We start from the raw sequence: 25,986 nt of genomic DNA, 5'->3' as shown, positions 1-25,986 counted from the left end.
CCATGACTTTACTTCTGTTTTGTAAAGCATGAACTATTTCAGGCAAAAAAATCCTAAGAATAATTCTGCAACATCTTGTCTTCTACTAATTAACATTCCTAATTGAAATGTACTGAGTCTGATGCTCCATTATTTAAATACACAGTAAATAACAAGGGATGCTACTATGGATTTTAAATCTAAGAAAACTCCAGTTTTAGGGATTAACTTTATGAACAAACTTTCCAAGTAGATTTTTTGTTAAATTGAAAGAAAATGATCTTCAGGAAGTGAATGCAATTCCAAAGAATAGAAATATTATCCTAGGGCACCTTTTTTAAATTGACTTGGTAAATATAAAATGACAGCAACTAGCAAGGTGCCAAACGAATAATGAAATTCATAAGGCATTCAAGGGGAATAAGTGGCCACAAGTTCTCCTTGTTTATATTATCACTGCTAAACGACAGTGGCTCTCACGTAATTCTGGAATAGAGATTTTCATTCTTGTTTCACATCTCTGAATCTGAGCAGCAAGTATTACTCTGGAGCATTTCCAGGACAGGTATATTCTCTTGAATGCAAATATTTAGAGATGGAGACATTTGTCTGTTTTCATCATCTTCATCATTTATATCATCTTCAGTGATGTATTCTACATGCCTAGAAGAGTCTTGTTATATAGGAGATACTCAATAAACATGTCCTATGAATAAAGAAATATGTCAAATGAGTAGATGAATAAGTAAAAGTCATCAACTGAATTTATCAACATGTGGTACCTCCTTTCACTACCACCAGTGAACTCTGCCTCCAGTCTTATTTTCAAACCCTTGTTTGGGAGGTAAGAGAGACAGAGACAGAGACAAAGAGAGACACAGAGAGAATCCAATAGATTCTGTGTGGCTATATTGAGTGATAGAAAGATGACAACTATACTAAAACTTTGGAGACATGAGTCTAAATCATGACTGTATCACTAAATACTTGTATAATTTTAAGAAACTAATTTAAACTCCTTAGACCATGTTTTGTCATCAGGGAAATGATATAGACAATCTCTTAAGTCCCTTTCAGGTCTACCGTCTTATGATCATATGGGAGTTGGTTTGTAAAAGAGGATTAGGAAGTCAGAAGGAAGGCATAGAGAATGACATAGAAAAGAAGAGAGTCCAGAGAGAATGAGGAGGGAGGTCAAAGGGATCTAGGGTTATGGCAGAAATGTCATTGCAGGAAGACACAGGAGACTTCTTGCTACTTGCTGTATTTGTGAACTTGAGTAAGTCTGCCCTTCATTTAGTCAAAGTTGAAAATCTACTCTGTGCTGCCCTATATTTAGATTGGAAGGACATATGTGTCTATAATATTATCACCAGCTCTCCAAGAATTTACAAACTAAGGACATATTGGGATAATGATGCATACGTGGAAGCTTAAAATATTATAAAGTGCATCTGAAACTCTCTCAGCTCTAAAACTATAGTTCTAAGATGATTTCATTTGACTTGAAGGCAGCATCAAGTATATGGAAGTAACTTATTGAGCCATCAATGAATATTCATAAGAAATATTCAGTGGTGTGTTGGTAGACTAGCTCTCAAGGGGGAAAAATCCCTGATGTGTAGCATTTCCCTATTTCCTTGGTTAAATACCCCAGCATGGTTAATTTCAGGTTGCCAGTATGACCTCACTGAAGGTGTATTTGAGAAGAAAAGCACACAGTCAGCTTTGGTGAAGCAGTACAACAGGCTGCCATACACACACGTCAGAGGAAGGAACCTCAGGGTTAATGATGCTTCTTTCCTCCCAGCTGGACAGAGGAGTGAAAACTATGGCTGTGGTCCAGGGCAAAGAATGAGCACATTTACTTCTCATAATGGATGAAGAGGTTGCTAATGAAAACTTATCTCATAATAAGGATATGTGTATCATTTATATGAGTTTATATTTTTTAAAAAGCCTCAAAAACCTCTTGGTTATGAACCATAAAGAGATGTCATCAATTTTTTAGTGCCTTTATCTTTTTCTCAATATCCACTTTGAAACCAGAGATTCTGCCTTCTTTTTTCCCCCTCAGTTCCATTTTACAGCTCAAACTCTACTTCAAGGTCTTCTTATTACTCATCGGAATCCCTGTTATGGCTGCATAACAGATTTATCTAATTTACACACACACACACACGTAACTACCAACTTAATCTTCTAGTCCCTACTAGAGTGTAAGTTCCAGAAAAGTAGACCTTGCATTTTTCTTATTCACCACGATAATAAAAAAAATTTTTTATTGCAAGCAACAGAACCTGACTCGGGCTAACTTAAAGGCAGAAAATAAGTTTATTGAAAGAATATTGGATTGCTCCAAAAATTAAATGTAAAACTAAGAATCTAAGACAGAAAAATAAGTGGGAAGTGAGTAAGACTGAGTAAACCAGAGGTTGAAACTACCTAAGTCCACTGCCTATGAATACTTCCTTCAGAACTGGGCTATCTACTTTTCTGCCACCATTATGAGTAATCTCTAATCGTCCCTTTGTCACTCCCTCAAAATTAAAGGAGCTGGTTGGAAGCATACTGTTGACCAAGCCCAAATCATATGTCTACACTTCAGAGTCTTGTAAGTTACACTTTCATTTCTAATTTCCCCATCAGCCACCTCTGGCTGACAACCATTCCTCTTCTTTTTTAAAAAATCATAATCGAGCTTGAATATTCTGCAACCATTTCAACTAATTTACAAAGCTGACCAGAAACAATAAATCTTCTATCTATACTCCAATGGTGAGAGATGAAATAAAACTGAGACTAATCAAAATACATAAATTCATACAAGTTATAAAGAAGAAAAATGCTTAGAGGCTCTCAATTGCCTACTGAATATGTTTCTTATCCTTTGTCACAGCTCCTGTCTTATCTCTCTGATTCTGGTTATGAAATGATCCCTTAAAATAGGACCTCTTGCCTTTCTCTAGTCATGTCCCATATTCTGTCCTCTCATCTCATTGACTTTAATCTTATTGCTGTCAGGCTGGAGATGCCCTGCCCTTTATCTCCTCTTGTGTAAATCCTTTTTCACTTTCAGGGGCAGAGCAAAAGCCACCTTCTTCATGAATTTATCCTTAATATTCCCAGCAGGAAACCAAACTCTGTTCCAGATTGTTAAGGCCTTAAGTTTGCAGCTCTCCTGTAATATATCTTACATGGTATTTTGTGATATGTGTAGCTTGTTTTCTGTCATTTTCAGTTCCTCTCCATTGAAAAATCTCCATTGTCATTATCTTGTCTTTTAAAGAAAATTTTAGTGAGTATGAGTATCTTTAACTTTAGGTTGATTGATAAAAATATAAATTTGAAATAAGTACCTGATATAGAGTAGATATCCATTTTATATCGGAAGAGATATAGCACTGTAGATAAATGATTTAGAACATGGTTTTAACGCATGGGTCATTTTTATAATTTTGATTCAGTTAGTGATTCATGGGCCTAATTTTTAAACAAATAGTGATGAATGTACAAAAAGCTGAATGAAAATGATTATCAGTCAATCCTGATTCGCTTATTGGCTTATAGAATATTAGTAGGTTTTAAATCTATTATTGCGAGTCTGAGTCAGTGAAGTCCTCCCAGTTTGTCAAATGATGGGATAATTCCCTTTTATTCCTGGAAGGGACATTAGATTAGAAGGAAAAAACACAAGAACTGGAAAATGGCATTAAAAGCTAATACCAAGCAGGCTTATGGGAGTAAGATCTGGATTCCCTATTAACTACATTTGGTGGAGCTTGTCTGTTATACTGTGAGGTGGTTCTTATTGGATTTCCTGCTGATCTTCAGGCTGGAAGGAATTTTATTGAATTAGGGGGAAGAAATCTAAATGACAACCATGGAAAAATCAGTCCCAGTAGGAACCATACTCCATTAGCCTGGGTTTGACAAGTTCCTCATATTGAATGTGAAGATAAACCACAGTTCACTGTCCCAACACTGTCTTAAAGGTGAATGCTTTTATATGAACAATGATGTTTACCACATAATCATATATATTTATGTATCCATAGTATATAAATATATATGTATATTTAAAACAAAATATGGTATGGTGAGTTAGTCATTTGTCTACCATATAGTCATTTTTGAAAATTATCATAACCTTTGCTGACTCTTTTCTTTTTACTTGGAAATATTCAGCAGGCCAGTGTTTTACCAGACCAAGTGTGTCTGAGGGATTCTGGGAGTTTTTCAATAGCCAAGGTCAATCTGGGCCTGTTTTGTTCTCTTGGGCTATTAAAGTCTGCTTCTATTATGGGTTTCCTGATTCCCTGGAACACATATGTTGTTATCTGGAAAACATTCAGACTTTATGAAAACAAGCTTGTTTGTTCGTTGCCTAAGAAATAAAATAAGAAAGTGACACTGCTTCACTAAAAAAACCTGTTTTAAGAAAAGTTTTTTTCTTTTTCATGGAAAACAAGTGACTTCAACAGAATGACCAGTTTTTCTGAGAGCATCTTATTGGCATATGAGAACATTTTACCTAGAAAAGACCAGTTACTCTTTGTGGAAATAGTTGGAAATGGGAAAATAGAAAACAAAAAACAAGTTTCTTGGCTTAACAAAGAGTAAATAAATAGGTTTATATGTATGAGTTATCATTTTCACTAATATAAACTTGGTCAAAATAGAAAGCATGAGTTTAGAGAAATAACCAGTTTTTGATAAAAAGGGGTCTAAAGGAATGACAGGCCCATGGTTGGTCTTCTCTGCCCAATGTAGCAGATGATTGATCAATTAAGAGGTCAGTTCAAGTGCTAAAATATCCAGATCTTGCATTTTGCCCTTTCTGCTCTTTCTGATTACAATGTAATTAAGGTAATGTTAGCTGGGTATGCCTCATGTAGGGTTTCATATGGGGCAATATTACCCAACACACATTAAAGTAATCATTTTCTTTATCTTCTCAATAAATCAATTTTTTTATTATTAAGCAATGAATGAACTACTATTTCTAGTAGTTCTTTTTGACTTCAAGTGTATTTTTCTTTTTTTTTCAATTTTTATTGGAGTATAGTTGATTTACAGTGTTGTGTTAGTTTCAGGTATACAGCTGTACATTTTAAATTATTTTATTAGAAAGGCAGAAATTAGTCTTAAAATTATGTGGTTTTAAAAGTAAAACTAATTCAATCATGTAGAACACTCCAAACTTTAGGTAAAGCTACTTATTCATATTCCTCAGAAGTTAATATGAAGTTAAACATAGTTGTATGTATTTGTGTTTAGTGCCAATGCCCTGTTAACTGGAAGTTATGGGGTATCACAGCCACTTTCTCTAGTTTCTCTTTCATCGAGGCAGTCGAGACAATACAGCTGGGAGATCTCTGAGAGACCACCAATCTAACTCCTGAGTGGTCTTCTCTACTGCCCACCTCGATATCTCCATCTCAGTACCTGCCTCTCTCTCCTTTCACCTGCCTGAGACATGTAAAACGGGTGTCCCCAAAGTGTACTTGAAATTCGGCAATATTCTCTCACAGACAGATTGCCTAAGACTCTTAGATTTCCTTCAGTTGTGTATATTTGTGGTGTGTGATGAAGAGACAGATTCCCACTCTCCATCTCAAGCCTTCTACACTGAGACAAAGATGTAATCTTAGGCACCAGAACACCCACTCATGATATCTGTAAGTGAAAACCTTCCCACTCACAGGAATGACAACAGCGTTCTCCTTCCTGCCCCATCCCAGCCGGCAAAGAGTACAATACAGTCATAATGGAAACAATCATGATTTCCTCTGCAATTTTAGGCTTTATTGGGAGAATACAGGTGAGGCTGAGTCAGGAGTTAGGTCACTGAATAACCACAGGACAGTGGACCTTAATCTGGTAAGGACAGCAGACCACCCTGTGAGGCATTGGAGAACCAGTTTTGAACAGGATTCTTCCTTTAGGAAATGTATTTTGGAAGCAATGTGAAGCAGGAATTAAAAGGGGAATTATTTAATAATATTGGCCCTAAAGTAGAAGTTAAGAGTTTAACATTTGGGGAATTCTTTGACTATTAAATAAAGTTCAGTTAATATGGAATAGAGCTATCAGTGAACAATAGCATTAAATTAGGTCAAGTACGTAACCTGGCCCAACACTGCATATAAAAGAGGCCATACCAGCACAGATATGTCAGACCAGGAAATATAGTGTAGGGCCATCTGGAGATGATAAAAGAGGAATGTATCTCTTATCCTCTGGGGTATCTCTGGGTTCCAGGCCTCATGACAAGAAAGAAATGACCAGCAACTGCTCTAACATTTCATATTTTTGTATATGTTTCCACATTCATGTATGTTTTAGATTATTTGAGGTTATATGAAGGCAGAAAATTCTTCATTTATGCAATTTCAGACATTTGCAGTGGTATCACTATTCATAGTTAGGAAGGAATTCACTATCATTGTGGCAAATATTGATGCTGAGTAACAATGATAACTCTTTGGGGACCTCTTAATATTTCTGCTTCTTCAGCTCTTGATTTTCCCTAGCACAGAAAATATACTCTTGATTTTCTTTCGAGTCTGCAGCCTCTGTGTGTTGGGGGGGAGAGTGAGCTCCATCACAGCTTCATGTTGTAGGTAACCCAACATCCACTACCATGTGTCTCTCCTCCACCCTTTCCATCACTAGTGAAGAGCTTGGGCTAGAACGTAGATTCTGAGGGATATTGGTGCTGAGATTCATACACACACACATTTTATTTTTTAAAACAGTTTTCAGTTCACAGCAAAATTAGGTGTAAATTACAGAGAGTTTGGGTATACCTGCCTCCCCCATAATCAACCTTCCAGCACCATCATGTTATGTTTGTTACAGCTCACTAATCAACATTGACACATCCCTGTCACCCAAAACCCATAGTTTACATTAGCATTCACTCTTGGTATTATCATTTCTGTGAGCTTTGACAAATGTATAATGGCATGTCTTAATCTGTTCAGAATGCTGTAACAGAATATCATAGACTTGGATGCCTACAAACAACAAATATTTCTCTCTCATAGTTTTGGAGGCTAGAAAGTCCAAGACGAATATGCTGGCAGATTTGGGTCTGGTGCAAAACTATTTCCTGAACAGTGTTTTCACTTAGTAATATGCATTTAAGGTGGTGCTAACCTTTTTCAGGTTATAAAAGAGAAAAATTAATATCGTTCATTTTTTATAGAATTGTATGAGAAAGACATTAACTGTCTTAACTCCATGGGTGATACCCAAGAATAAACACGTTAATATTAAAATTTTAGTGAAACCTTCTTAACTTCTCAAAGAGGGTATGCAGTAGAAGGCATTCAATTCAGAAGATATATATAGTACATCTTCCAAGAGTATTCATTTTATTTGAATTCCTGGAGGAAGTCTTTTATAGTGAAAACGCTTGAATGTCCTATGTCGTAGAATGTAGAATTTTCATCAGATAAAACAAGAGACTTAAAAAAAATGTTGAGCTTATGGAGAACTACTTCAGGCTAAAGGTCTACCTAGACTCCCTTTAGGGGTGAAAGTTCAAGTTCCTCTTGAATCAAAAGTATTTCCACGGAAAATTTGAGAAGTGATTTGACAGTGTGGGGAGGGCGTTTAATTTAAAACAAGATGCATTTTGATGGTGGGATAGTATCTTAGGTTCCCAGGGAAGTGAACTCTGAGGCCCTGATTCCTATGCAAAAGGTTTATTGGAAATTCTCCCAGGAACAACCCCTGTGAAGTGAAGGAAGCAGTGCTGGGCAGAGGGAGGGTTGAACTCTGATACAGGTGCCATAGGGGGTCTCACGCTGATGCCATGGGGAGTTCGGGAGCTGCACTGGTCCCAAACTGATGCATAGGGGCTGGACCATCTTATCCCCAATTTGCCAGTGAAGGGAGCCGATCCTGGGAGGCTGTGTGACTTTAGTGGGAAAATCCTAGAGGTAGACTCAGCTGTGAGCTGTCATTTGGTAACCTCCCAGCAGCTGGGGGCATGAGGGCCTTGATAGAAAACTCCAGACATTGCAAGACAGAATCCACTACAGACAATAAAGCCCACCAGGTTTCTTGTAAAGAAGGACCTAGAAAAAGTGAGTTTGAATATCTTTTGATATAAATGATTCTAGAATTTAACAGAATTGCTGCCTCCAAATAAAAGAGAGAACTTTACTTTGCATATCTGATGTAAGCAAAAATATAAAGGAACACACAAATGCAACTCATTTTGAATAAGGCGAGAAGCTTGTCTTGAAATAGAGAAAATTATTCCCTTGTGTTTTGTCACAAAAGGTTGGTACCTTAGCTTAGCTAAGTAATAGGTGTATCACTAAAGTTGGTTCTAGATTTTCATCACATGCAAAATGTTTATTCAGCCTTTTCAACCTACAGTTGAGGTTCAACCTTGAGGTGAGTATATAAAGATGAAAGTTTAGTCCATAAAATATTTGAGAAAAAGACGAAAGTAAGGCTGTCTGCCCTATATTCAATGTGAGATTAATAAAAAGAATGAAGAGAAACTATTTGACCATGGTTAAATAGTTAAATGTCAAAAGATATATATATGTTATACTTATAAATTTATAAAAATTGAAATCCAATTTACTTTCTAAGTTTGAATTCAGAATGTTTCCATTGGAACACTGTAATTGTATGCACTGCTATGACTTAGGTAGTTAAATAAGAACATGACACAAACGTCTCAAAGTTATACATTTATCCCTCTCCTACTTAAATATGCTTAATTCCGTGAACAAAGATTGTCTTATATACATGACTTCCATCACGGAGTTTGAATTTAAATATATTCTAGATATGTCACCACTACTGAGTGAGTGGTAAGGGAGAGTAACTTTTAAATTTCATTTCTAAAATGAATTCACACCACCATCCTTATGTATAAAACAAATCGTTCTTATATTATCCATAAATAATAGTAGTTTTTAAATGTAAAAAACACAAAGGTATTCCTGAACTGGTCCTCACTACTTTTGATTTTCTTTTCCCTTAAAATACTGATGAGCCCGTCAACATCTGTCCCAGAGACGATACGAAGTATAAGAACTGTTCCACTAATAATGTTCCAGCAAATTAGTGCAATCCTGTATGTTCACAGATATCCCCTGACCTCTAGAAACAGCAGCAAGTCAACACTCTTTGCTCATGCTTTAAGTGTTGACTTAAACCATTGCTATGGAATAGTTTCACATGATAAAAGCTCATTAAATTTACATCATGTCTTTGGATGCTAAAAATTTATGAGCCTCAGTATCCTCATCTATAAAATGGGTTGGTTGGGTGTGAATCACATTATCTTGAAGATTCTCACTAGTGTAATATCTTAGCTTAAACTATGATTGCATCTGCACTTTAGATATGGCTACACATATCTGCACTTTTTAGACCTTTGAAATGTGATCATGACTCAAGGGCAAAGAGCAGTGTGACAAAACCATAGCAGACCTCAGTTCTGTGACTCAGTCCTCCCCAAGTTCTCAGGAGCCAAATTCCCCTAGCTGAGGCCACTAAGAAACAGTTACTAAACTGTATACTGATATAATGACATAATACCAATTTACTTAAATTTTAAAATTGCGATTGCAACTTTTCAAAGTGCCTAACTTACTGTATAAAAGTATCTTTACTCCTCAAGGAAAATCTGATGGTCAAATTTAAGAGCATGAATCAAAATTTCTTCTTTAATTTGAAAGTGTCATTTTTTCACAGTAATGATGCCCTTTATATAAATGTTTCTGAGGTTAAGATAAGGTGTATTCTCTAATCATGTTGGCCTGTTTTGTTAGAGTTCATATTACTCCTAATAGAAAATTGATTTACTTACATTAGCTAAATGTTTCATGTTTATGCAAGAATGAGAGTATCCTATAATGTTTCAACACTAGACAGAGAGATAACTCCCCTCATGTGAAAATGACTCGCTCTCTTTTTAGGTCCTGTCACAATACAGCCGTCACCGTGTGAAGCTGATCAGTTTTCTTGTGTCTACACACTCCAGTGTGTGCCCCTCTCAGGGAAGTGTAATGGACAGGAAGACTGCATAGATGGATCTGATGAAATGGATTGTTCTCTCAGCCCCCCTCCTCAGCTCTGTGGTCAGATGAAGTTCCAGTGCTCTACCAACGAGTGTATCCCATCTTTTCTGCTATGTGATGGAGTGCCTGACTGTCACTTTAATGAAGACGAATCCGGCTGCTGTGAGTTATTTTCATTCACTCAGTGTGCCAGGGGAGAAATGTTGTTTGGAAATGATAGAGAGAACATGACAGATAAAACAAAGTTCTCTAGAGTGTTACCATGATCGTATCATAAGTAACATAGTTGCTTGTGTTATACTGCTAAACAAAGCATATTGTCTTTGCTTAGCATTTCTGGAAACATTTTGTTGGTAGTCACACTAATCTCCGTTAAATGTGTGTGATTTCCTTTTTTATTTACAACTGGGTCATTCACGTAGGGGATGCTCTTATGTATCCATTATCTTTTTAACAAATGTTTGTGGGAATGGTTTGAAGACATGTAATTATAATTTCTTCCCACCATAAATGTTCATGAAGATGGCTCGAGCAAATGGGCAAATATCCATTGTAGTGAATAGATGTAGCGAGGGGAAGGACCTGGACCTGGGTAGATGTTATATCATTAGAGTTAATGCAGATGGGGGTCCGCCTGCCAGTGCGTGGGACGTGGGTTCGGGCCCTGGTCCGGGAGGATCCCGCATGCCACCGAGCGGCTTGGCCCATGCGCCGTGGCGGCTGAGCCTGTGCTCTGGAGCCCGCCAGCCACAGCTGCAGAGCCTGCGTGCCACAGCTGCAGAGCCTGCATGCCACAGCTGCTGGGGCCTATGCGCCTGGAGCCCGTGCTCCATGGCAGGGGTGTTCGCCGCGGTCGGGGGCGCCATAGCGCAGTGGCGGAGACTCAACGCAGCCAAAGATTAAAAAAAAAAAAAACGGAAAGAGTTAATGCAGAAGTAAATCTGTGGGACATTAGGGTTGACCTTATCACTTACTACCTGTACAATCTGGGCAACATTATTTGAGTCAGTCTTACCATCCATGTAATACCTAACTTACAGGGCTGTGAAGATTTGAGAGAATGTGTGTAAAATTCCCAGTCCTGCATCCGTCAACTTCTGTCTTTATTATAATTAGTCTATGTCAGATAGGGAAGGAAGAGTGTTAATTAAGTAATTATAAAAATTACACAAATTTTTAAGGTGAGCACATAATCATGGTGGAGTCAAAGCATCACTAACATTTTATTTAATTCCTTGTTTGCTTGGTTTCACATTATAACATACTGTATTTGGGCTGCAATGATAAGCTCCATAAGCCCTATGTTAGTGGCCACTTTTTTTTTGTGGGGGGGAGCAGTAAAGTTTGGAAGGTAACTGTAAGAGGGGGATATTGGGAGAAATAGAAGGGTATTTCAGTGCCCTGTTTTGTGTGGGCATCCAGAATTATGATAACTACTGGAAAAGATGTGAAGACGAATAAAGGAAAAGGAAGATGACTTTTGGATTTTTGAAGGTTTTAGCCTTAAATCAGTGCATTTCTTTTGCTGGTTTAGGTTTGGAGATTGGCTTTCTATCTCCCTGTTATTTCCTACATGTATATTCTTTCTATAATAAAGCCAATTTGTGAGGTCTTATAATATTTTCTTAGGAGCAAGTTAAATAAATGGAGGTGAATGAGGAAGAGGAAGCCAGGTTACTTTTCCCTGTTCCCATCAAGGCTCTAATGGAATTTGGCTGATAGACATCAGATTAAGTTCAATATAGTCATATGGTATTTGACTTCAAATAACGATGCTATTTAAAGAGAAGCTTAAGAAGGTACTGTATCTTTATACTTTTAGACATATGTTGGAAAATTGGTGTTTGATGAGATAGTAATATGTGAAATTCTGCTTCTAAGGGGAAATAAGTCCACATTAGGAATAGACGACATTATAAAAGAATTGCTTCTCTCCATGTCCAAACTTTTTATTGAGGTGGGACTCTGTAGGGGAAATTTCATGAAAATAAACCATGGACAAAATGCTAGAGCAAAATTACAGAATAAAAGCATCTGATGGTGACAATTTACCAAACAATTGAAAGCATAAGTTTTTTTTCCCTCCCTCTGGGCTCACCTATTTATTTAGAATGGTATTTTATAAACTCTCCTTCCTTCCTTCATTCATTCATTCACAAATCTTCATTAAGGATGTAATTTATGCCACATGTTGTATTGGACATTGACGATCCAGGTGGACATGACATAGTACAAGCTCAGGTTGTTAGATACATTACACATTAGTGAAGGAGATTAATGCTAGTTGGAATACCATATGATAAGTTCTGTGACAGAGATAAAAACAGTGTTATTGAATAACATAGGGTACTCCCTAACTATGGTGCTAGGGAGTCTATAAATTTTAACAAGAAAAATGATTGCAGAGACAAATTTGGAAAGACAGGTAGTCATTAGGCAAGTAGAGATGCTTGATTCCAGTGGAGAATGTTCCAAGAATAGAGAAAAAGTTGTTTGATTGAAACATATTTCGTATAACTAGAGTAGAGTTTGTGGTGCAGGGACTTTTGCAGAAATAGGTTGGGAGAGATAAGCAGGGACTAGGTCTTGAAGAGTCCACCCCATCATGCCAGGAAGAAGTGTTTAAGTAGTACATGGAATGGATTGCAGTGAGGATGTGGGACTGGTTAGGAGATGTTACAGTGGAAATATAAAGGGATTGAGTAGATTAATAGCATGAGGTAAGATTATGAATAGATTTAAGAGACATTCAAGTGAAGAGGAGGAGAAAGTAATCAAAAATAGTTTCCAAGTTTCTGATGTGGGCAAGAAGATGGCTAATCAGCCATTCCTTGAGCTGGGAAAAATAGGAGGAGAAGGACCTCTTAGGGTAAGAATGTGGCTTCATTTTTAAACATGTTGTATTTATGGTATCTGTGGCACATCCATATGAAACGTTCAGGATGCGTTTATAAATGGATGTCTGGAGCTCAGGAATGAGCTAAAGGAAGATATATAAAGATACATAGCTATCAGCATACGATGATTCAAGCTGCGGATATAGATGAGATAATGGAGAGAGGAAAAAGCTAAGGTGGCAGACAGAATCCTAAGGAACACCTAAAGGACAGTTAAGAAAAGCCAAACATCGAAAGACACAGAGATGTGGTCATAGACATAGGAGGGCAACCAAAAGAGAGTGATGATCTTAAATTAAATGTAGAAAGCCTACATATCAGAGAGTATTCAAAGGTTCAAATGTTTCTGAGAGATCATGTAAGATTAGGACTAAAATATACAGACTGGGAAAGAGCAAAAATGGTTGCTGGTGGTCTTGGAGCAAGAACATGCTTGGAGTGGTAGGGCAGAATTGTGATGTCAGTCTTTTGTGGAGAAGATGGGAAATGGCAGAGGGAAACTGGCTACAGAGAACTTCAAGAAGTTGGCATTTTGAGTGGGGTATAGGATAAAATAAGAGGTTTGGTTCTTTGGTTTGTTTGTTTTGTGAGGCTTGCACATATTTAAATGTTGTAGGAATAGAATTCTGAGAAGTTTGCAATTTTATGCAGGAAAATCGATAGCAATTGATATTTGAAAGCCTTTTGTTCTTGCAAAAATACATGTTTAGTAATCAGAATGCTTAAACAAAGCATGTGATAAGTCCAAATTTAAAAATAATTCATATTTAATGTCTTTCCACTGGAAACAGGTTTTTTTATAAACTGAAGTGATACTTTACCAAAAATATTCCCTGTCCCTAAAATAAATGGAAAAATAAGTATGGTTTAATTATATAGGAAAATAACACAAAACCAGGAACATTCTTCTCATTGATATTCCTCTGATAGCAATTTATTCATCAAGAAGATTTTGATTTCATCAGATGTATCGGTCAATATCCTAGCAAGAAATAGATAGCACATTGATATTGTATAATTTGAGATTGTTTTAATAAAGGGATTATTTATTAGGGAAATAATATGCATAGGGAAACCATAAGGAATAGTAACAGTGGGGCCTTTTATCATCCATAGAACAAAGGATGTGAGAGGAGGGAACAGTTGCCTGAATCTAGAGTCAAGGAGAGCTACTTGATAAAAGGAGTGGCATTTGGTTATGGAGCTGCTAACCAGTGGTAACCTCATAGTCTCTTCTCTTTGCATCAGCCCCTTGCTGGTGCTACCTATCAACCAAACCCAACCAAAGCTAGAAGGCAAAGAATCACGTTGATGTATCCTTAGAGTCCAACCTGCCAGGGTTCAGAGCAGGGAGAGAAGATGGAGAATGGCTCAGGAGAGGCACATTATCCATCAATAATAGAGATAATGGGGAAAACAGATGGAGAAGTGGATAGTTTTCCTATTATCTAACTTTATGTTCCAGTAGTAGTCAGTACGTCTTATCAAGTTGAGTGTCACTTCTGAAGATTGGGAATGGATCATGCTCCTAAGACTTGTGGATCAGCCTTTATCATCAACAGTTTTATTATTGGGCTTTCAATTTGTTAGCTATGATCTCAGCGTCCTTTGGTGCTTCTCTATCACACTGTAAAGATGATCCTCTGCACTTGACAGCTTCTAACAAGAGTGTTCCTCAGTTTACTGAACATTAAAATCATAGAGATTAAGTCTTTTTTACAGAGGTATTGGAGAATTAAATGAATTAATATGGTAAAATGCATAATACAAATGTAATACATTATTATCCTTTCCACTTTAAATTATATTTATAGTTTTATTAAAATTATTTAAGCTGCTAAGATATTTCAATAAGAGTAGTGATTGGTTTTAGTTCAGGGATAGAATACATATCCATCCTACTCCATGCTACGTGTGTGTCTGCCTTGAAGGCCTTGTAGCCTTTATTCCCATGGCCAAGATCATAGTTTCTTTGCTGTTAGAAACCTTAATCTGCTACATACATGAGTTTCATTTTAGTAGTAAATGGATATACACCCATAGTCATACATGCCTTACTTTTTTGTGTATTTCTTATACAGCAACTATAATCATCAAAAGGGATTTTGCTTTATGGAAGTACCTCCGATGAGCCATTCATGAATTGTTTATCTTTAATGTATCATCTACCTGAGTGAATGAGCTAAAAGCCATAAAATTCTCTGTGTTACTTAGCTTATTTCAATTAGAAAGAGTATGAACCTCTAGGATGATGATAGATTGAAATAAGTATTTTTATATACATTAAACCATAATGTTTGAAAGAGAATGTGGCAAAAGTAGGTATTGTCCAGGGCAACATTTTGAAACCTGAGCTTCCTATAAATTTTATTTATAACTTATTTAGACTAATTTTGGAAAATGTTTTTTTTGTGTATGTGTTAATAATGGAGGATAAAAAGAAACTAATGATTCCATTTGCTTTGCTGCATTCAGTCCTTTGCTGTATAGGTGTCAATAAGTATTAATTGCATACACAATTTATTTTCAACCCACTTTTTAAAGGAAATTAATAAATACTAACTTTAATCTTATACCATTTAAAATGCCACAGAAACTAAGATTTTAGTTTCAAATTTCATAAAGTGAAAGGCCAATTTTTAACTATCTAAACTAAACTTTCAATAAAAAGGAAAAAGTAAAACTTTCTACAAATGAAACCATTTATTTTCTTAGATACTTTTTATGTGTTTCAATGCTGTTTGGGCCATAGGTGAGCATTTATACTGCTTACAAGTTAGAACACTTCATTGTACAGTCAACTTGAAAATAAGCTCTCAGTCACACTGGAAATTAGGTTAAGGAATATGGATTGGATTAGTATTTCTGAGAGAAGAAGGGTCCAAAATCATGCTTTACAAGTAGATGAGTATCTATCATCTTTGTATACAAATTTTGACACATTATATTGTTTAAAACCATAAAACTATTATCTTGTATGGTCCCTCAGCTCCTTGCAATGAAAAACAATGATAAGAAAATATGTATACATACACATACATGGATATATTGAGGCATGTATATATTCACACTTTCATTTTTTACAAACATCTCTTCATCTTATAAGAGTTGGAAAATTATTCTATTTCTTAGTTTACTTGGTTTGGAATATTATTTATCTTGTTGATGTATTACATATCCTAAAATTATGTCACCCTTTGGAAAAGCTTAAAGATCATCTCTTCTCCTGGCACCTTAGCCATTTCTACAATCCGGTTTCAGCCTCATTTTTTAGATTTGTCTGTCCTACTCTTCACACAAACTCCCCAGTCCAAGGCAAACTGCTTTTACTCACTGTCCTAGTATCAAACTTATTGATTCCCAATCTGTAGACTTGATCTCCACTCTGCTAAATGGCTATTCTCTAGAAACATTAAAATTTAAAACATATCTCAAGACTATTCTTACTTTCACCCTTTACAGACTTCCCTATACTAAAGGAATCTCTTATTTTTCTCATACTTATCTATACCAATGCTTTTCTAACTAAGTCTGGCTGTATGACATTTCTCTTATTATTATTTTGAACCATTAATCATTCTTGTGTTGTTATCTTGCTTTTGTTGCTGTATATGTTTTGGTTACTGTTTTTAAAAATTTCTCTCCTGCACTCACCAGTGGAAGTGCTAAGCATAATGTCTTACTTATAGTGGCACCTCAATAATATTTATAGGTGTGAATTAATGTTCTAGCAGGAAGAATTGCTCAATGAGGAATATCACTTTAATTTTTCAGATCCAGCATTTTTAGTCAATGGAAATACATACTCTTTTTTTAAAATTTTTATTGGAGTATAGCTGATTTACAATGTTGTGTTAGTTTCAGGTGTACAGCAAAGTGAATCAGTTACACATATACATATATCCACTCTTTTTTTAGATTCTTTTCCCATATAGGTCACTATAGAGTATTGAGTAGAGTTCCCTGTGTTGTACAGTAGGTTCCTATTAGTTATCTATTTTATATATAGTAGTGTGTATATGTCATCCCAATCTCCCAGTTTATCCCTCCCCCTCCTTATCCTCTGGTAACCATAAGTTTGTTTTCTATATCTGTGACTCTACTTCTGTTTTGTAAATAAGTTCATTTATATCCTTTTTAAAGATTCCACATATAAGCGATATCATATGATATTTGGCTTTCTGTGTCCGACTTCACTCAGTATGACAATCTCTAGGTCCATCCATGTTGCTGCAAATGGCATTATTTTGTTCTTTTTATGGATGAGTAATATTCCACTGTATATATGTACCACATCTTTATCCATTCCTCTGTTGATGGATTTAGTTTGCTTTCATGTCCTGGGTATTGTAAATAGTGCTGCAATGTACTTTGGGGTGCCTTAAAAAACATTTTTATGTTCCACTTGACAATAAATTTTGATAGGCAGTTCTCAAACTGAACTTTGTCAGTAACCTATGATAACTCAAATAAACAACTCCTTCCAGCCCATAAATATACTTTTAAAAAAGAAAAATTTGGGGCTTCCCTGGTGGCGCAGTGGTTGAAAGTCTGCCTGCCGATGCAGGGGACGTGGGTTCGTGCCCCGGACCGGGAAGATCCCACATGCCACGGAGCGGCTGGGCCCGTGAGTCATGGCCGTTGGGCCTGCGCGTCCGGAGCCTGTGCTCCGCAGCGGGAGAGGCCACAGCAGTGAGAGGCCCGCGTACCGCAAAAAAAAAAAAAAAGAGCAAGAAAAATTTGTGACCAAACTGACAAAATCTGTGCAAGACCCATGCATGGGGATATTTACTCCTGAGTCTTCTAAACTATCAATTTAGCTTGAGAAATTTGAACTTAATTGTCTTTATTCTAGTAGAAGTAACTTTCCAGATCAATCCTTTTTAAATTTTTGGCAATAGGTTTGGGTTAAAATATTCAAATAAGATATTGTATATGAAACCATTAAGTACATCAGAGAGAAGCAGAGATATTCTTGTTGAACTTAGGGTACGTGCCAGAAAGCCCTGGTTCTTCACTGCTGCCTTCCACATATCTCTGCAGAACCCCAGGGCTCAAAGAAACAGGAATAGAAATGCAGCTTAGATCAATATCATTATTATTTAGTGCTTTTGAAACGATCCAGAAATCCTGACAAGATGGTGCAGTAGGTTCATTCTTTGACACTTTCCCTCTACTCCAAACACATAACAATGCTAGATAGAAGAAATGACCCTAAAAAGGCTCAGGGACATGATTAATATAGGGCTGGAACAAAACTGGAATAGAACCAAGCCTGCTGGTTTGCAGGTTCTGAAGCAAACAGGAGACTGGAGATGCATGATGGTGGCCTGGAATGAAGGGTTCTGGTTTAGCCCTAACTCGTAAAAGGAGTGTAGAACAGTCCACTGCCTTACAGGAAGTTATAATCCTGGAAAGACTAGAGAACAAGAGGGAGGAACACAAGAAAACAGTTACAGAACTAAGGGTAGCATCCAAGAGAGGTCAAGTACTTTGCAGAACTAGATTGCCACTAGAATGAACTGTCAGTATCATTGATGGGTTCATTGATAAGGACAATTTTCTGAAACAACCAAAGTCCTATGCACAAGACGTATGCTTGTCCCTTGAAATCAAGCCAACAAGAGACTCTGAAATTAGTAAAATACCTACATCATGTATTGGCAATGCTATAAAGGCACATACTCATATTACCTCGGGCTGCAGTGATCTACATCACTACCCAGATCTAACAGATACCCAGTGACTACCCATGACTTATAACCCAGTTGGAAATGGATGAACATTCAAACAAATTACAGTCTCTGTTAGTTCAGTTGCACATAATATAGAGATGTTAGGGGAGCAACAGGAGTACAAAGAGATCTGCCTTGATATTAAAGTTGACTCTAGTCTAAAATCAGTTTGGACTATATAGTACATACAATGCATTTTATACACACATACACGAATAATACTACATAATGCACAACTGGGAGATGATTCTATTGACAAACTTTTTGTGAAGAAAATTTTAATTTAATAAATTTCAATTTAATAAATTGAAGTTTCCTTCACCAAGAACTCTAATATATAGTTTAAATGTAGGGCTAGAAAAATGAGGGGTAAAACAATAAACTGTCTTATTATTTTATTAGAAGAAATTTGTTTTTTAAAAACAGTGATAATTATTGTTCTTTTTTTCAGCCAATGAAAATTGTTCTGATGGAGCTTTGATGTGTGCCTCTTCTAACAGCTGTATCCCAATACACAAGCGCTGTGATGGTTTTGCCGACTGCATGGATTTCCAAACTGATGAGTCCAGCTGCTTAGGTAATGTATATGCATTAAAATATTCTTTGTAATATAAGCCAATAACTTAACCTGCACACAATAAAAATATTAAAACTTGAAATTCTAAATAATATCAAGCATAGCATAATTGAATTACTATTATTGGTTTTGGGGCAGGAAGAATGTTAACATTAATTTGCTACATTTATAAAAAATGTACAAGTATATAATATAATGAATTCATGTATACTCTACATAAACCATGTTCATGAAATTAAAATCAAACCATTTTAATTTAATATAATATAACTTAACATCATTAGCATTTAATAATCTCTTCTATGCAAATTGCTGGTTTCTATAATAGGGAAACCCCTACACAATCTAATATGTTATTAATTTTTTTTAATTGTAATTTTTTCTCACTTCTTCATAAGAGTTCCCTATTTGCATGATCTAGTCATGCTTAAAAGTCAATTTATTTAACTTCAGACTAACTTTTAAACATTTTTCTTTCTTCTGACCCTAGAACATTTACAAGATCTGATAATGTGTTTTTGTGATTATACTTTTGTCAAAACGGCTTTAATAATCTCTAATTTATTATAGCCCATTGTTAACATCTCTCCTGAGTAATTGAATTTTTATTTCATGCAGGAGATATATAAAATAAAAGATAGTTAGGGGCAATGTAAACGTCACAACTAAACAATAATATAAATTGGTGATAAAGATGTATTCAATCATATTTTCTAAATAAATTGGGGATATTTCATATCAAAACTAGGAAAGAATATATTTTTTGTATCTTTCAAGATAGAAGAATGTTAAAAGTGACAAAAGCATGATAATTCAAATAAAATCATAGTGCAAAAAAATCTTTTTTTAATGCTACTAAAAATGAGTACTTGTGCAGCACTGAATTTTATGAGTACAAAGGGAAATCAAGAAGTGCACAAATCTGATTCCATAAAATACGTGAAGATGAATGCTCTTTGGCATTACTTCTCTACTATGCATGCTTATACATCAGATTAGATACCCGAAAGGAAATTCTGTTATTCTCTTCAGAGAGTAAGAAAGATATTAATGAGATAATTCCATTCTTTGAAACTATTAAGACATAGCACTTATGTCCAGTACCCAAACGTATTTACATAAAAATGAGATTTTCTTCAGGATAGACCTATATGAGAACAAATATATTATAACATGTTATGGTTCATTGTCTGCTTTGACATGTTCTATATTTAAAAATATGAAGAAACAGAAAACAGAAGAACTGTCACTCATCCTGCATGATAGACAACCTATAGGTAATAATATAGAACACATTTTTGTTGTCCATCATTTCTGTCACTCACCAATTCATTTAGTTCATTTACAAAGTATAGGTCATATTGCCACAGCTATTGGGTTAAAATGAAATAAAGAACTAGTGAAACAGTTCTCAGAAATAAGATCCATATTACATTATGCATTCTCTTATTTATATTTTCTATGCTTTTTAGTTTGTCAATCAAATATAAAGTTACTGTTTTTAAGAAAGCATTTAAGTCTCATTCATGATGTGCCCATGCACATTCCACCTTCCTCTCTCTTTTCAAGCATCATATTCTTTTAAGGTCAGCATTTCATAGACATTTATGAGGCCGGTCCTTACAGCAGCCAGTAATTCTCCCAGTGGTCACACAACAGATGGTGAGCATCTGGTCTCCCCTCACCTCAAGGTTTAAGTCATTAACAAAAACATCAAGCTCAGGCATTGCATGAGTGCTGCAGGTTAAGTATATTTCAATGAGTCCTATCTATTCCCAAATTACATTAAAAAGGCATATTATTTGCAACTTTTGGTTGCTTAGGCAACAGAAGATTATTGAACAGGATACATCTGAGTTAATGTAAATTGAAAGTCTTTTTCCAGTCATTTGCAGTAGTAGAGGTTAATAAAGGTTATGTTAAGGTGATACTATAATTATGATAATCACCTATTTGAAGGAGAATTAGGGAAAGTCACTAAAAATATACAATTATAGGATGAGATATTATTAACTTAATATATGAATAATAACAATATAGCTTAATAAAGTTTCAGAAGTTTTTGAAAACCAAACCAAAACATAACACAAAACTTCTCATACAAGTACTGTGAAGCTACTTCAAGTTTCTGAAATATGGTTAATCCCTCCTGCAGTTCTTGTGCTGGTATTTCAAGATAAACAGTCCGTGCCCACTAGGAATTTGGTTTGCTGTACAGGCTTCTGGTGAACTCTTATAATCCATAGAGCTCCTGAAACTACATGCAGTTTATTGTGTATATATATATATATATATATATTTAATCCGTGACAATGCATAAATACCATACAATTCAAAAGGGTTCTTGATCCCATAATATCAAGAAACACAAGGGGTGATAGAAATTCTGAACTGAATAATTATTTGACATTTTTATACTAACAGGCTTTAGAATTAGAGGACCAGAGTTTAGTTGAATATCTGATGCTCCCTTGCTATTAACTTGAGCAAATTATATTATTGACCAGTTTCTTCCTCTGTTAAAAAAAAAAAAAGGGTAAGTATGGGATATACCACATAATATTGTGAGGAATAAATGAAGTAACAACAGTAAAACTCTTGGGACAGTCTCTGACATAGAGCAAGTCTTCAGTAAACAGTAGTGGTGATGATGATCACGATGATAGAAGAGGGAAAATAAAAGAAAGAGAAGAATTTGGAGAGAGAGCAGTGGTAATAGAAATTAGGTTTCATGGCAAACTCAAAGAACCTCCAAATATAGAGAGATGGATGAGAACAATCATTTAATACTTTATGCATACCATTCACTAGTGTAAAATTGTTATAAATAAATTTAATTTTATCCTCCCAACAGTCCTATAAAAAAGGTCATCCTCACTTTAAACATGATGAACCTTATACCTAAAATACCTAGCCCAACGACAACACAAAACTCATTAACTAAACCGAGTATCACAGAGGGAAAAACCAGGACTCACATGATTATCAGTCTTCCCAACAGTCCAGCATGGAATAGCCATCACTTCCCTAGTCTCTATGCAATTTAGAAGGAAAAGAAATAATATATATATATATTTTTGTGTGTGCCTAACTGCAAATTATTTAGATTTAAGCTCAAAAGTTACTTTTGTTTTTATACTGATCACTTGTCCAGCTTATATGTGTTTTTCTGCTCGTCCAAAGTAACACACCGGAGTGGGATTGAATGTGAATCCTTTACAGAATGATATTTCCACGTAGTTAACTGTGAGTCCTATTGGCTACCAGACACATGCTCATAATAACAAATTCAAGAGGGTACAAGGTAGTGAGACAATAATAGTGCTAATTCTAATATTACACTTATGGATTTCTAGGTCCCAACTATTACCTACTAAAAATATTTAGTCTCTTCATTACTAGCTAGTGTACCCATGTCTTTCCCCATTTCATCTGCTCTCTGCTGTAAATTGTTTTGAGTAGATTAAAGATGAAAATACTTGTACTGTGTCTTTCCATCTTCTGGATAAAGAACCTGGGTCTCAGGCAGAAACTTAGAAAAACTTCTCGCAGAGATAATCTACAAATCTTCTGTCCACCCAAACACCAGGATTCACGTTTTATTGCAGCCAATGCCTGTGTTCTTTCCACTGTGCTCCACTATCTCATGCAAGAAAATACATATTTAGATTCCCACAGAATCATTCTGATGTAAAGCAAGCATCAAAGCAAATTTTAATGACCCCAGAAAAAAATGTTCAGCTGTGTATATTTTGATGTTATGCAGTATCAGACACTCTACTGATTTTTTGCTAAAACACGACTCTTATTTGAGGAAGATTAAAATTGTACCTAAGACCCAAAGTAACCATAAAATGGTTTCTCTAACAAGGTATGCATCTATTTATGCTTTATCATATCGATGGGCTATTTTTAGTCAGACCAGCTAATTTCTTGTTTGTGAAGGAAGTTTCACATTTGCTCTGTTCAGTTGAGTCTGCCCCCAAAGCCTAAGGGGTGTAGCTCTTTACACTCATCTCCAGCACTGTACTTCCCTCTTACAGTTAAATGGGAAGATTTGAGGAATGCAAGATGGGAAATATACCCCTGGGAAAGCAAAACACTGAAAACTTTTGAAGCAAACAAGATACCAAATACATGGTATATTTCAAGTTTTTTTCCCCAAAATGCACCCTCCCTCCTTCCCTATTTTCCTCTTTCCTAATGCCTCTTGTATCCCCTTCTGAACATTCAGAGACTGGCATGACAATCTGATTCTCTTGAGACACCCTATCCTCCCACGTTTTCCTTCAATGAATATTGCCTACATAATGTTTCTATTTCTCCTCTTTACTTTCCTACTATGCCTCACGATCATCATTCTTCCTCCACCCAAGTAAATGGCTTCTCTCTGTGTGTTAATATTTCATCTTGGCTTCAGACCTACAAATCCTGCCCACTGAATACTTCCACTTGGATGTCCCTTAGGCACCTACAACACAGCATCTTTCCCTTTAAAATCTTCCTTTCCCATAAATCCCCCAACTCAAGGAATCAAGCCATCAATTAACCAGTAGCCCAGTCAGAAATCTGAACATCATCCTTGACTTTCCCAAATAATCACCAAGATGTTTCAATCCCAACATTTAAATATCTTATAAATTCCCACAACTGTGAATGCTCCCACCCCATCCCTTTCATTCAGGCATTCCTGGATTGCTACAAAAGACTTAACTGTGTTCTCAGATTTTACTCTTGGCCCTTCTGTTGATTGTAAACTCTGTAGCTAGAATTATCTTTCTAAAGCACAAAGCATACTACTTCCCTTCTTAAAATCCTGGGCTCCTAGGATAAAGTTTAAACTCTTCACTGAACCCAGATGATCTGGTCCCTGTGTGTCTCTGACCTTCTCTCATACTTACTATAATTCATATTGCCAACAGTCCAACCAGGCTGAACTTCCCTCGGTTTCTCAAGTACACCACACTCTCTTCTTATGCCTCTGTGTCTCTATGCTTACCTTTACACACAGGTATGCACGCACACACACACACACACACACACACACCTGCCCAAATAAAAGTTTTTCTGGAAAGCTTTTCCTTATTCCCCAAATTTGACTTATGTGCTCTGCTTGGTGTTCCCATTACCCTTGTTACATTCATCCCAAATTAGACTACTTTTAATACTGTATTTTAATCCCCTTGTCACTTTTTTGCATCCTCCATGAAGGTGGAAGGTCAGTGAGAGCAGAGACTGTTGCTATATCATTTTTAGATCAACATTTCTTAAACACATACTATGAGCCTAGTGTTCTAACATTCTCAACAACCCTGTGAGATAGGTACTGTTTTTAACCCTGTTTAACAGAGAGAAACCTGAGGCACAGAGAGATTAGTTACCTTACTCGGTATTACACAGCTAATAAATTGAGCTGAAATTTCAACTCAGGTGGTCTGGCTCCAGTGCCCGCAGCCTTAACAGCTGTGTAAGCTTCCTGTATTATTTATCATTCCATATCCAGTGCCTAGCTGAGTGCCAGACATCGAACAGGGACTCAGAATAGATGTGTTGAATTACAAATTAAAGGCAGTGTAGGTTTCCATCAAGTACTAGAGTCATGGTAGCCCAACCAGGGAAGAATGGTCTCCTACAAGAGAGGAGGTGTTAAAAAAGCCAAGAAGAATAACTAGGGGATTAAGTAAGGAAATTTACAGGTCTTAATGGATCAGGATTTTGTAGTGACAACACAAGGAGACAGTGTAGAGGAAAGAGTTGAAATCACTAATCATTTCTACAACCTTGACTACGGGAAACTATTTAGCTTCTTTTTAACTTATAAACAAACCACCTTTGAAAATAAATGTTCGTGCTAACCTAGAACTCAGGAATGATACGAGCAGCAAAATAAGCAGGGCCGGGGCATCGAGGATCCATTTGAGCTGTGCTAACATCTGTCACGGACGTGGAGCTAGGACAAGAGCGTGCACACGAGTGACATCTTATCAAAATGACAGTCACCCATGCAAAGCATTTGTCTGCCGTGGTACAGTGACAGCAGTGTGGAGCTGAAGAAATGTTTCAGTAAAGAAAACATTTCAGTGTAATCGCAAATATGTCATGCAGACATTCTAATAAGTAGATTGTACCTAATCCACGGGAGAAAAAAAGTCTCTGTGGTCAAGCACTGCGCATGTAAGGAGAATGAACACGTCCAGGACAGCAGGCAGCATCGAACAAATTTGGAGGGTACAGGAAAGTAACCTAAAAGAATTCTGTGCTTTTAGCAATTAGAAGCAATTTACTCTCCATGATTAGATTTAATGCAACGACTAACAGTAATACATTCTCCTTCTTCCTAGTAATATTTATAATTAACTGTGGGTTTTCGGATGCTTTGTTTTAGAGTGTCCAAGAGGTTACTGCAGAAATGGTGGGACTTGTGTACTGGAGGAAAACGGTCCTATGTGTCGGTAAGAACCATTGCCTTTTATTTTTTTTAACATGTATTGTTGTCGTCTTATTTTTCTTGAGGCTGATCTAATGAATGAACATGTGGTTATTAAGGTAAAAATAGTGGATAATGACACCATTTACACTTATCTGTCTGAATAAGAGAAAGGAAGATGTGAGTGTATTTTAGAAAAATATCAGTTATTCACATGATTTTATGTCTCTCAACATTTTATATTGTATGGGACATATGGCTTTAATAATACTCATTATTCCTTTTTTTAATATTTACATAAGGTTATAAAAAT

General features: G+C 36.1%; 1 protein-coding gene across 1 annotated transcript in view; it reads left to right on the top strand.

The window, feature by feature from the left end:
* Window positions 1–25,986, top strand: part of MALRD1 (MAM and LDL receptor class A domain containing 1) — a gene marked incomplete at both ends in the record, with an annotated part of 583,874 nt that overhangs the window by 459,858 nt on the left and 98,030 nt on the right. Inside the window, 3 exons of the mRNA XM_079699366.1 lie at window positions 9,936–10,199; window positions 19,121–19,246; window positions 25,632–25,698. Of these exons, the coding sequence (XP_079555492.1) occupies window positions 9,936–10,199; window positions 19,121–19,246; window positions 25,632–25,698 (457 nt within the window). The remainder of the gene's footprint in view (window positions 1–9,935; window positions 10,200–19,120; window positions 19,247–25,631; window positions 25,699–25,986) is intronic.

Source organism: Hyperoodon ampullatus (genome assembly GCF_949752795.1).
Source record: "Hyperoodon ampullatus genome assembly, chromosome: 3".
Lineage (NCBI taxonomy): Eukaryota > Metazoa > Chordata > Mammalia > Artiodactyla > Ziphiidae > Hyperoodon > Hyperoodon ampullatus.
The sequence above is the reverse complement of the archived record's forward strand: the minus strand, read 5'-3'. Positions and strand labels throughout refer to the sequence as shown.